We start from the raw sequence: 13,432 nt of genomic DNA, 5'->3' as shown, positions 1-13,432 counted from the left end.
ATAGACGGAGCACTCAGGAAATATGCATCATCATTAAACAAGAATGTGCTACATGATTCACGACGCATACATTTAGACAAGAGTGAAAACCGCAGAGCACCGTGGGTAGGAAAGAAGAAATGGATCAGACTCATGGGTGTGTGATTTACAGCCGAACAAAGCCCAACATTAAACAAAGGCGATATTAAATATATATGGAAGACATTGCCTTTCTATACACCTCTCCCTAGGTTATAGTAGTGTCGGAAACCCAAACTCAGGATCCAATATCCTGATTTCTCCAGCCCAGGCCTGCTCAGTGCTCATAGATTAGGTGTATGGAAACCCTGACTGTCAGACTCCCAGCTTCTCTGGAGGGGATATGAATTATTTTATGAGAGGAAAGGGCTGCTGGAGCAAGGCAGTGTTTTGGCACTCCCTGCCCGCCAGTCCAGGATCTGCATGACGGATCAGGGCCCACTCCATCCGACTGAGACAGACCTCTGCATGGTATTAAATGTTTGGGTGACTGCCAAGATTCATATAAACTCACATCCTAATATTATAAGAAGTCTGCCTGCCGTTGAACAAAACTCAAAATATCTACCAAAGACATGATATCTCTGTGTGGGTGAGTCTATCGCCATAATGCATCCGTGTACCTCACTATCCCTGAGATCTCTCGCCACAGTGGTCAGCTTCAGTTTCAGACTGGACACCTCGGTCATCAGCTCCAGCTTCTGGGTCTCCAGGGTGGACCTGCTCAACAGCTCCTGCACAGGACACAGTCACAGATTCAGTCACAAACGAGTAGGAGCGAAGTGTATTAAGTGTGTTAATCAGTGTTCATTCAGAAAGAAACATTTGGATCAAAAGGCTGACCAATACCTTGAGCCCAAGGTTCTGTCTCATAAGACAGAACATCCTGCTAATAACCATAATACACTGCAACCCTGCTGGGGCCTCACCTGCTGCAGCGTTTCTTCAGTGGCGTCGAGTTTCTCTCTGTGCTCCTCCAGACACATGTCCAGATCCCTGATCTTCTCCCCCTGCACCTCCACCTGGTCTGAGAGAACACTCACCTGGGGACAGTCGTCACTCAATAATACACCACATGTCATCTGCGTGTTGTTTTCAGGGTATGGGTTAGTGATCTAAGAGCATGCTCTATGATGCATGTCTTCCACTCACACCATGAATAGGTAAAACCTACTGAATTCAACAGCTACCTATCAAATACACTTTAAACAGAGCACCCTTGCTAATGTACGGTTTGCATGTACAATGTATTTGGTAATGTTCACATTTTTTCAATATGGGGTGGTATTTCCTATTTGTTAAAGCTGGTCTCTGCTTGTTCATGGCCTCGTGACACACACCTGGAGGACGAGACACTCCTTATCGCTCTCCACCCGTGACAGCCGTTCCTGGTAGATCATGGCGGAGCCATTTCCGTTGGTCTGAAATCACAAACAACCAAAGCCAAGTGCTTAGAGAGGCCATAAATATGGTCAGGAATAACTTCTTGCCCTACCACCATTCCAAGAAAGACTCCTGACCCTAGGAATAGAGCAGCCTCCAGTCATATGGAAGATGTACCACTCCATCTCAAAGGCCAGCATACAGCATTCAGATGTCATAGCATCCCTATATTGAAAAAACATCACATGATTTTCCCCTGGGGAGAAAAAAGGCCGGTGACACGTGAAATGCATGTTATTTGAGATATAGGGTCCTCACATGCAAGTGCTTTATGTGTGACTAAAGTGGCAATTGAATCAAAAACTGAACTCCTCTTCTCATATTTCACACAGGGAACGAAAGGGCTTGAGGGAGGAAAACATGAGCCTCACTGTGAATCATCTCCAGTAAAGAGGATGGAAACCATTTCAGACACCGCTCCAGAGACACAAAGCATGTCATCACACAATAGCTATACAATCAACAGAGTGAAGGTATAAATAACAGGTAAGGCTGTGAAGACACAAAGCAGACCACTGCCTGTGCAATCACACAAAAGGAATCTGGTCTAAATAAAAGTACTTCGATGTGTGGATTACTCATCAGCAATACGGCAGGGTAGCCTAGTGGTTAGAGCATTGGACTGGTAACCGAAAGGTTGCAAGTTCAAATCCCCGAGCTGACAAGGTACAAAATCTGTCGTTCTGCCCCTGAACAGGCAGTTAACCCACTGTTCCTAGGCCGTCATTGAAAATAAGAATTTGTTCTTAACTGACTTGCCTAGCAAAATAAAGTTTAAAAAAAATACATTTCCCATGATTACACTCAACTTCTGAATATCTAATGCATTAAAGAGATCCTCCGGTACTTCTGTATACTTTTTAGCCAGCAGTTCTGAAAGTAGCGCTCGCGAGCCAAAAGTTGATGTACCACATCATTGCTCTCTCTCGCTCTGCTGTGTGCGCATCTAACTAGCTGCCACTCAAATGGCAAGGGGCAGATTGAGGTAAGACAGTAATTCCGCTCATAAACGATGCATGTATGAACTACACATTGACACATTCAGCAGAAAGCGGGAGGTTTAACAAATACTTTGTTCCAGAGCATGTCTAACAATAGTAAAAATACTGACTAAGATTAACAGTGTTTGTTTTCTTACTGTTGCAAATGCAGAGGGAGTTACCTACCAGTTGTCCCTGCTGCAGCCACTCCACTAGGCCGTCGGCGGTGGTGTCAGGGACCTGGCAGCGGAGGCCCTCCCTCTCATCCTGGTCCATCATCTCCAGCGCCGCCCGCAGGTCCTCCAGCAGGTGCAGCGCCCGCAGGCTTCCCAGGAAGGGAGAGGTGGGCGACTGGCAGTCAAACAGCCCATTGGAGTAGTCCATGGCCTTGGAGCCTGTTGGGGCCATGGTTAGGAGAGAGGTGGTTAGGAACAAATAAGCAAGTTAGAAGCTTAGATATACAGTACCAGGGAGGTACAGTACCAGGCAAGGTTTGGACACACCTACTCATGCAAGGATTTCTTTATTTTTTACATTGTAGAATAATAGTGAAGACATCAAAACCACGAAATAACACATGGAATCATGTAACAGAAAAGAAAGTCTTAAATCAGAATATATTTTGTATTTGAGATTCTTCAAATATCAAGGCAAAGGGTGGTTGACAGCTTTGTACGCTCGACACACTTGGCATTCTCTCAACCAGCTTTGTGAGGTAGTCACCTGGAATGCATTTCAACAGGTGTGCCTTGTTAAAAGATCATTTGTGGAATTTCTTTCATTCTTAATGCGTTTGAGCCAATCAGTGTTGCGACAAGGTAGGGGTGGTATACAGAAGATGGCACTATTTGGTAAAAGACCATGTCCAAATTATGGCATGAACAGATCAAATAAGCAAACAGAAAACAACAGTCCATCATTACTTTAAGATTCTTCAAGTGCAGTTGCAGAAAATGGCTCTCAGGAGGACCGCCACAGGAAAGGAAGACCCAAAGTTATCCTCTGCAGCAGAGAATAAGTTCATTAGAGTTAGCAGCCTCAGAGTTCAAGTAACAGACACATCAATGTCAACTGTTCAGAGACCGCTTGAATCAGGCCTTCATGGTCGAATTGCTGCAAAGAAACCATTACTAAAGGACACCAATAATAAGAAGAGACTTGCTTGGGCCAAGAAACACAAGCAATAGTCATTAGACCGGTGGAAGTCTGTCCTTTGGTCTGAGGAAATCAAATTTGAGATTTTTGGTTCCAAATGCCGTGCCTTTGAGAAGCAGTGTAGGTGAACGGATGATCTCCGCATGTGTGGTTCCCACCATGAAGCATGGAGGTGGTCGTGTGATGTTGCTTTGCTGGTGACACTGATTTATTTAGAATTCAAGGCACACAACCTGTATGGCTATCACAGCATTCTGCAATGATACACCATCCCATCTGGTTTGCGCTTAGGTGGAACTATCATTTGTTTCTCAACAGGACAATGACCCAACACACCTCCAGGCTGTGTAAGGGCTATTTGACCAAGAAGGGGAGATGGGGTGCTGTATCAGATAATCTGGCCTCCACAATCACCTGACCTCAACCCAATTGTGGTGGGATGGGTTGGACCACAAAGTGAAGGAAAAGCAGCCAACAAGTGCTCAGCATATGTGGGAACACCTTAAAGACAGTTGGATAAATCATTCCAGGTGAAGCGGTTGCGAAAATGCCAAGCGAGTGCAAAGCTGTCATCAAGGCAAACGGTGGCTACTTTTAAGAATCTAAAATAACACTTTTTGGTTCCTGATTCCATATGTTATTTCATAGTTATGATGGCTTCACTATTATTCTACAATGTAGAAAATAGTGAAAATAAAGAAAAACCCTTGAATGAGTAGGTGTGTCCACATTTGACTGGTACATCTATAGTTTTAGCCCTGTGGTTGGAAGTGTGAGCCTCGCCCATCCTCTCCTAATTCCCTTCAACGAGGAGGATGAAAGACAATATCACCACGTGGGATGTCATTGACCCATGTGATGCGCTACAGATGTGGATTTCTGAATGTGTCCTGAAAAATCACATACCACACATTTTAAAAGCAAAGAATAACAGATTAGATATTGATTTTTTAAAATGTATTGTGTGCAAGAGGCCTGAGCAGAAGCTTGTGTGTTGGACTTGGAAAAGCCACGTTTCCAGTGTGTCCTATAATCCGTCAACCTTCATAGAAATGTAGAAGAGAAAAACAGAGAGGGATAAATAAATATACAAGTCTTCCCTAAAAAGGCAGCCAGGGACAGAGTGAACGCAGTGGGTTCTGTGGTAACAGGGGCTAGAGGATGTCATGTGATCAGCCATCCCTCTTGGAAAGGTCAATTCTAAAAAATATCCAAGTCAGTGGAAAAGCCTGGGCTCTTAATAAAGCTGTCCCCTCTGCTCATCTACCACCAAAAAAATAATAGGTCCACAACTTCCCTCTGGTGTCTGACTGACCATTTCTATTGCTTTGGTGCAATTGTCATACAGAATGTGGTAAATTTTCACAGCTCTTAGTACAAAACTCAAAACAGACTCAAAAAAGACAGTTCAAAACTAAACATATTTTCAATTGACTAAGTACAACACACAAGATCATAGACACTTGTGTCTAATCTAAAAACACATGTTTCATATTGCAATTCATGTTAATTTAACTAGGCAAGTCAGTTAAGAACAAATTCTTATTTACAATGACGGCCTACACCGGCCAAACGATGCTGGGACAATTGTGCTCCGCATAAAAAGGACACTCGTTCACAGCCGGTTGTGATACAGCCTGGATTCAAACCAGGGTGTCTGTAGTGACGCCTCTTGCACTGAGATGCAGTGCCTTAGACCACTGCGCCACTCAGGTGCCCATGTTCATATAAAGTTATTGCCTTTCACATTGCAATGTTCACATTACTTTTGATATGATTCTCTTCGGTTAAAATACATTTTAGAATAACTTAATCTGGCTGTTCTTAATTGAAGTTGGGTGAAGCTATAGATTTTACATGGTTTGTCAACTACAGAATGTATGTAACAAATTAAACTGTATTGGTTGCGTACACAGATTAGCAAATGTTACAGCAGGTGCAGTGAAATTCTTGTATTCTAGCTCCTACAGTGCAGTAACACAATAACAATATGCAAATATTTCATAAAGTCCAAAACAAGAAATGCATCCCTTATACAGTAAACCTGTATCCAAAATTAAGTTGCTGGGGTCACACTGCTCTACAAAAATTGCATTGGCCAATACAGTACTGTAACATGCCATTTACATAGCAGACACTTAAACAAAGTGACTACAGTCCATATATTTTTGTATGTGACCCAAGTGGGAATCAAAACCCACAACTCGTGTTGCTAGTGCCATGCTCTTATGAACTGAGCCACGTACATGACTACTACAATAAATACATACAAAACTGTCAAATACAATACAGATGGAAGACGTAGGATTGCCATCTTCCCTTCCCTTCAGGCCATGGATGAGGCATGCAATGCCTGCAAACCATATTAGCAGTAGGCCTTGAATAATAATTTGTTTCCATCACTGCTGAAACAATGGAACGTCTTGCTTTCTCATATTGGAGGACTGCACTGGGAAACATCCCAGACCAGTACCACAGTCACATCCTAAGAGCAGCAGCATGGGAACCCTAGTCCAGAGGATAGATATCAAGGGCTTATTTAAGAGGCATTCATGTACATATTTGAGGGGGATCAGCCCCACAGTTCAGAATGTGAGTGTGTGTGAGTTTTGCGCGTTACCTGCTATGATCCCATCCATTTGCTCCAAGGCGGCTGCCAACATCTCGCTGGCGTCGGACATCATCTTCACCCCCCCCCACTGTGGATCTGAAAAAACAGAAGTGTCAAGTAAACACCAATGACAGACTGAACAGCCATTGCCCAGAAGACGACAGCACAAGTTAGACGATGTGCTTGTAAAAATCGGTCTGAAAATGGCATTTCAATGGCTTTTAAAACTTGAGCAGTAAATTACATGAACCCCATGGGTAGTTCAAGTCTACACATTTCACACAGACAGAACTAAAGTGGACAGAGACCACCCAAGAGTCAGGAACCCCCTACATTACAACACTAGCAGATTTTACAACTTTAGTGATGATTACAGTAATATTTTATGAAAGGCGTTTCTATGCACCTTAATTTGCAAGCCACTTCCTGGTAGTAAGGATAATGTTCTAGCCTACAGTTAGTTGTAGAATGAAACTGCAAATAAGATGTAGGATTTTCTCCCTCCATGTGAATGAGACATTAGGGAATTCCCATGTCTTGTGTGATCAAGTGTAATTACAATGCACATGTCTGGTATTTGTTGTTAGGGGGCATAATTGTGTCCCTGGTACATTTGGATGAATATGAAATCATATTCCTCTTCTTTTTTTTAAACAATATATCCAATTATAAGGTTTCTAAAGAAGATATTATCTATCATGAAGATTCACGGTTGTATGATGACATTGACTGTTGTATTTCTCCCCCGATGCATTGGCTGAATCAAATGCGTCTTAGCCTCCTACTCCTACCTCAGAGTCAGAGTCAACAGCTACTCCTACATATATTCTCCTATACTGTAAATCTGGTGCCTCACAACTTCCCCATTGATGACTGCATTTAGTACCGACCTCAGCAATTAACTTTAATAATGGGGTCACGACTCAAGCCTATGACTGGGTGTTTACTTGGAAATTATTTAGGGCCTATTGGGCGTTTCCATGGAGCAGGTGTGGGGCAACTGGGCCACCTAATGAAATTGTAAACTGCCAGACAGTTACCCAACATTTGCATATGGAGATTTCCAATGTAGGAAACCAGAAAGGAAACTAGAACCATGGTATTGCGAGTGAAGTGAACTGTAAGTAACCACAACATGCAAGTCAAAAACAAGGAGTAGCTCTCAGAGGCAAAACCATAACAGTGATTTCTCACCCCAGCAAAGATTCCCTGAGACCAGTCATGGGGATTGAGAGTTGGCTCTTATCTGGAATAATGGTCCCATTCTACCAGGGATCTCTCCCCACAACATGTTGGCTTGGCTGGAAATCTAAGCTTCCATAACAAAGCATCACTCCCAGCCTCCTGACCCAACATGCAGCTCATTCACCTAAATGGACCAGACAACTTCACTTTCATGGTAGGTCTAATGTTATATTACATATTGAATTCACAAAAACAAATGTACAATCTAAAAGAGAAATGTAAAATAGCCTGAGAGGATATGAAATCATCACGACGCAAAGTCAATTGAATTGGAGGGTAATGAGAGAGAGCCCTCTCCTTGTCCAGGAAAGCATAACTCAGGGTAGGAGAGGGGGGCTAAAAGAGCCAAATTGAATAATTGGCCTTTATTAGAGACTGGAGAGGGAGCCTGCACATTCAACACGGAGGGCATTGTGTCCAGTCACCCACTTCCATCATGGGCCCTTTAGGCTACATGGGCAATATTCCCTTCAAAATAAGCTTACATTGCTATACAGTTGCACTACTCAATAAACAATGATGAATTGTACCAGCGATGGCAGGGCAACTGAAGCGGGAGTTGCGCACACAGAAACATTTTCCAGCAGAAAACAATTCGTTTTATAAAGCTGCCCACACAATTGTCTTGGATGGTTCACACCCTTCAAAAAAAACAAAGCAGAATCATTGTTCACTGGACATGCCAATTGATAACTGAAATAATCTGAATGAAGTTATCGTCAAGATTAATTATTTGCTGACTTTTTCGGCTGAAATACTGCACCAAACACCTTAGATGTCAAATTGTGCAACTAAGATCTCTTCGGCAAAAACTTCAAAACAATGACAGATTTCTTTAGTTGTCTAAAATTAATTCGGAATATTTCGAGGAAGTGTATATTGGCTACGGCATCTCAAGCTGGACAAATAGTACTATTGCCGCTTTTTCTTATAAGAGCGCATGTGAGCACACTCGTTCGGTTAGCGGAGTTTGGCTAGGCGCCTGCCGAACCGAAACATGCTGACGCCTTTAGTGCCATTGCTTTTTCCTCCCAAGGCATTTCCTTCTGACGGAGAGCCATCCCACTCTCACTCCAGGGAGGGGGGAAGCTTTATTTGGTCAGCCGTTTGTCTCACCCCAAGAGGGACACCCGAAACGTGGACATGTTTCTAACTGGAACAGCAGTTTTAAGAATTCAAACATGAACGTTCCCTCTCTGGGATAGTAAAATTAAACTAATAAGGAGCCTAAAGAAAGGGTAAATGCACTAAAAGCAGGCAAGCTCTAGTTCCTTTAACATAGTAATTCAGTAGGTCGAATGCTTCTGAGACAGAAACGTTTGTGCCAAATCCTATGCGAGATTAAAGATCAGCAAAGTTGACAAAATATCATATAACTTCTTTAGCGTTCATCCTCTTTTACCCCTTCGGCTTCTCTCAATCAGTCTCATAGCTTGATGTCACAGTAAATTAAATGGTACATACTGGATTAGCAAATTAGTATTACTCCAGTCTCAAATGACATTCAATAGGGAGAGACAATAACAGTAAATACATTAAAAGGGCAACTGCACATTCATATTTTACCTCGTTTTGAAGATTGCTTATAAAAATGTTTGGGGCCATAACTGAAGCACAACCAGAGTTGTCTTGTGGGTGTGGTTTGAGGTGGGTGTGTTATATTCACATATCGTACCCTGATAGGTACTGTTTGTCCCTCATGAGTCACCGTAGCAGCAACATAGCCACTTTGTTAAAATAGTCCGAATGACTAAGATATATCAAGAAATCTGTAATTAAGATGTTTGTGCAGAGGAGGTCTTAATCACACAATTTGAAATCCAGCTAAGGTGTTTGGTGCAATATTTCTCAAGTAAAAAAGGTAGCCTAAAAACTAGTCAATGCATCAAGTCGGGAAAGTTTGGCTGTGTGCTTAGGACTGATTTCTTAGAGCAGGTCTACAACGTCCTCATCTGCAAGCTGTCAAACTATTGTACATTACATTTCCATCGAAAAGGACCCATGAGCACCAACATCTGAAATGCATAGGTGCATATCAAATTGTGTCAAATGAAAGCTAAGAGTCTATATTTTTGTGAAATTAAGGCATAAACATTTTCCATCTTAAATTTGGCAAAAGTTGTCTGATTTCTTGATTAACATATGGAAACAGAGTCTTAGAAAACATCTACCAGAAAGTCAAAAATACATCAAAACACAATGTTGATGTAAAGTCTCCTGCCAACTAATATCAACACATTTAGTTTTAGATACATTTTTTACCTCCAAGTTTAAGAAATATTGTGTCTTGCAATTCCTTAACAAAAAACTACTCAGATATTTCCACATTTCTCTCCCTCATGAGTGAGGATAATGAAAGTTCACAGAACTAACAAGTAAATGTTAGACCTACCAATTAGTTAATGATTTTACTGATATCAATTTTACTTATGAAGTATTAAGTGATTACAACTCGGAATTCCGTTGCCAAATTGTTAACGCAATTACCCAAAACAATTTAAGGAATTACTCCAATTGAATTGGCTACAATGAGAAATTATAAGTCACAAACCACAGTTGGGTCACCTGCTACTGTCCTCCTGTCTATTGGCATACTGTGATGTTCAGCTTATAACCGTTTTGTCTTTCTGTTGACTGGTGGTCAAACCAAGGGAGTTAAAACATCCCCATCCCTCTCCTGTTAATGTCACCTCTCCCAGTCCTCTTTAAGGGTGTTTTCACACTAGCCATTTTTTTTTTACTCAGTGTGGTTTGCTTAATTTTTTGGTGCAGTGTGAACATGCCAAAGGAACGCAGACCCCTCAAAAGAGCCCCTGAAGGGAACCAAACAGACCATCTCCAAAAACAGCACACCTTTTCTCAACATCATCATCTCTTTTGTGGCACCAATGAGAGGGGTTATGGCAGGGGAAACAGTGTTGCAGTAGTTTAGTGTTTGGTACTGGAATAACAAGCAAACCTGACCTGTGGAGGTTTCCCTAAAAAATTGACCTGGACCATGGAATCCAAGCAAACCGTGATGGACTCAGTTTGGTTCGCTTCAGGGGCTCTTTTGGAGGGGTCTGCGTTCACACGGGGTAAAAAGAAAAATTGTCTGAAAGGGACCAAGTGTGAAACCACCCTTACTTTAACTAGGCAAGTCAGTTAAGAACAAATTCTTATTCACAACGACGGCCTACACCGGCCAAATCCTAACCAGGACGACACTAGGCCAATTGTGCTCCGCCCTATGACACCTACCTATGAGCTCCCCCTCTTTCCATTTACTTTAACCAGGCATACTCACCCACTGAGCACCGACCGACACCGGACGTCCATGGACATTGAAAAGTAGTTGATAGTCGGTCAGTCCACCCTGGCCTTGATGTTAACGTCCACAGATGGACCGGACCAAATCTGAACCCATCATAGACATTTGTTTCACAAGTTTGGCTAGTACAGTGAGTACAGTAAAGTACAGTAGTATATTGTATTGAGCTGTATTCTACTCATGTATTCTACATGTGAAACATGAGAATGATATTTACTCCCATAATTAGGTATTTCCATTTAGGGATGCACGATACATCAGCAAACATATCGGTAACGGACGATATTAGCTGAAAATGTCGGCATCGGCCCGATGTCTAGTTTAACGCCGATGTGCAAAACCGATGTCAAAGCTGATGTGCATACCTATATAACGTACACTACCGTTCACTAGACACTACCGTTCAGAAGTTCACGTAGAAAAGTCCTCGTCTTTGAAAGAAAAGCACGTTTTTGTCCAATAAAATAAATTCAACATTTAGCAGAAATACAGTGTAATTGTTAATGTTGTAAATGACTATTATAGCTGGAAACGGCTGATTTTGCAGTATCTACATGGGCGTACAGAGGCCCATTATCCGCAACCATCACTCCTGTGTTCCAATGGCACGTTGTGTTAGCTAATCCAAGTTTATCATTTTAAAAGGATAATTGATCATTAAAATATTTCAAAAGGGTTATGTTAGCACAGCTGAAAACTGTTGTGCTGATTAAAGAAGCAATACAACTGGAGCATGAGCATTTGTGGGTTCGATTACAGAGTCAAAATGGCCAGAAACAAAGACCTTTCTTTTGAAACAGGTCAGTCTATTCTTGTTCTGAGAAATGAAGGCCATTCCATGCGAGAAATTGCCAACAAACTGAAGATCTCGTACAACACTGTGTACTACTCCCTTCACAGAACAGCGCAAACTAGTTATAACCAGAATAGAAAGAGTGGAAGGCCCCAGTGCACAACTAAGCAAGAGGACAAGTACATTAGAGTGTCTCGTTTGAGAAACAGACGCCTCACAAGTGAAGAGTCCAGGTCCAGACGCCTCACAGGGAAGAGGTGACTCTGGGATACTGGCCTTCTCAGACTGGCCCCAAAAAAGATGGGCAAAAGAACAAGACACTGGATAGAAGAACTCTGCCTAGAAGGTCAGCATCGCGGAGCCACCTCTTAACTGTTGACGTTGAGACTGGTGTTTTGCGGGTACTATTTAATGAAGCTGCCAGTTGAGGACTTGTGAGGAGTCTGTTTCTCAAACTAGACACTAATATACCAAGTGCGCTATTTTTCAGATGTTGCACTACCGGAGTTACACAGTAATAGCGTCACTGCTATTAGATTCACGACTGACATTTGGACCAGCGATATCAGCCCCATGAGCTTGCTGAGTCTGACACAGCACAGTGGGTTGTTGAGGATTTCGTACTGAGGAAAGTCGTATTGCATGCTCATTAATGTGCTCTATACAAGGCGGTGTCAGAGGAAGGCCCATAAAATTGTCAAGGACTCCAGCCACCCTAGTCAGACTGTTCTCCCTGCTACCGCACGGAAAGCGGTACCGGAGCGCCAAGTCTAGGTCCAAGAGGCTTCTAAACAGCTTCTACGCCCAAGCCATAAGACTCCTGAACAGCTAATCAAATGCCTATCCAGACTATTTGCATTTGCCCCCACACAAAATGCTACTGCTACTACTCTCTGTTATCATCTATGCAAAGCCACTTTAACAACTCTACCTACATGTACATAATTACCTCGACACTGGTGCCCCACGCACATAGACTCTGTAACGGTGCCCCCTGTATATAGCCCCGCTATTGTTATTTACTGCTGCTCTTAATGATTTGTTATTCTTATATCTCAAATTTTTTAGGGATTTTCTTTACTGCATTGTTGGTTAAGGGCTTTTAAGTAAGCATTTCACTGTCAGATCCCTGATCTGTACTACACGGAAATTAATGATGCACCTGTTGTATTCGGCGCATGCGACATATAAAAATTGATTTGATTGAAATCCTGGTTGAGAATGAAACAACTGAACAAAATAAACAGCACAGCAAGTAAGTAAAAGAAATAGGTGTTGCTAAACAATTTTTTTACTGGTAATGGGGACATCCGTAAATGCTAACAAAATAACTGTGTGTAATAAAACCTTTATTTAACTAGGCAAGTCAGGTAAGAACAAATTATTATTTACAATCACGGCCTACCCCGGCCAAACCTGGACGACGCTGGGTCAATTGTGTGCCGCCCTAATGGACTCCCAATCACGGCCGGATGTGATACAGCCTGGATTCGAACCAGGGACTGTAGTGACGCCTCTTGCACTAAGATGCAGTGCCTTAGACCACTGCGTCCATGTGTGTGTTAATTATTTAACTGTACTAGAATGCTTAAAAGGCTGCAAAAATGTTTCATATCAGTTTTCGCTATAGTTTTTTTGGCAAGGAAAATAAATCAGATATCTTATCGGACAAAAATGTCATCCGTGCATCATTCATTTCCGTGTAGTACAGATCAGGGACCCATGATGTAATTTCGTTACTCGGTGTATATCCACTTCACTTACTATAGATCAATAACCAAGAGAGATTTTTTTCAATGTGCCATGTCATACATGCAGAATGAGTAGGGTGTCAGCTATCTTTGAATATTCATTTGGAGAATTTATTTAACAGCGTT

The 13,432-nt window shown here is 42.2% G+C and overlaps 1 protein-coding gene across 5 annotated transcripts in view; it reads right to left on the bottom strand.

Moving 5' to 3' along the window:
* The window catches only part of LOC109886766 (liprin-beta-1), a 32,045-nt gene that overhangs the window by 11,143 nt on the left and 7,470 nt on the right, over positions 1 to 13,432 (bottom strand). For all 5 annotated transcript variants that reach the window (XM_031831601.1, XM_031831604.1, XM_031831600.1 and 2 more), the window contains exons 2-6: positions 6,217 to 6,303; positions 2,628 to 2,836; positions 1,359 to 1,439; positions 948 to 1,061; positions 642 to 752 (exon numbers count right to left, since the gene is read on the bottom strand). In XM_031831601.1, coding sequence (XP_031687461.1) covers positions 642 to 752; positions 948 to 1,061; positions 1,359 to 1,439; positions 2,628 to 2,836; positions 6,217 to 6,280 — 579 coding nt within the window. In that variant the 5' untranslated portion in view covers positions 6,281 to 6,303. The remainder of the gene's footprint in view (positions 1 to 641; positions 753 to 947; positions 1,062 to 1,358; positions 1,440 to 2,627; positions 2,837 to 6,216; positions 6,304 to 13,432) is intronic.

The sequence above is a fragment of the Oncorhynchus kisutch genome, linkage group LG9 (genome assembly GCF_002021735.2).
Source record: "Oncorhynchus kisutch isolate 150728-3 linkage group LG9, Okis_V2, whole genome shotgun sequence".
NCBI classification, from domain to species: Eukaryota; Metazoa; Chordata; class Actinopteri; order Salmoniformes; family Salmonidae; genus Oncorhynchus; species Oncorhynchus kisutch.
The sequence above is the reverse complement of the archived record's forward strand: the minus strand, read 5'-3'. Positions and strand labels throughout refer to the sequence as shown.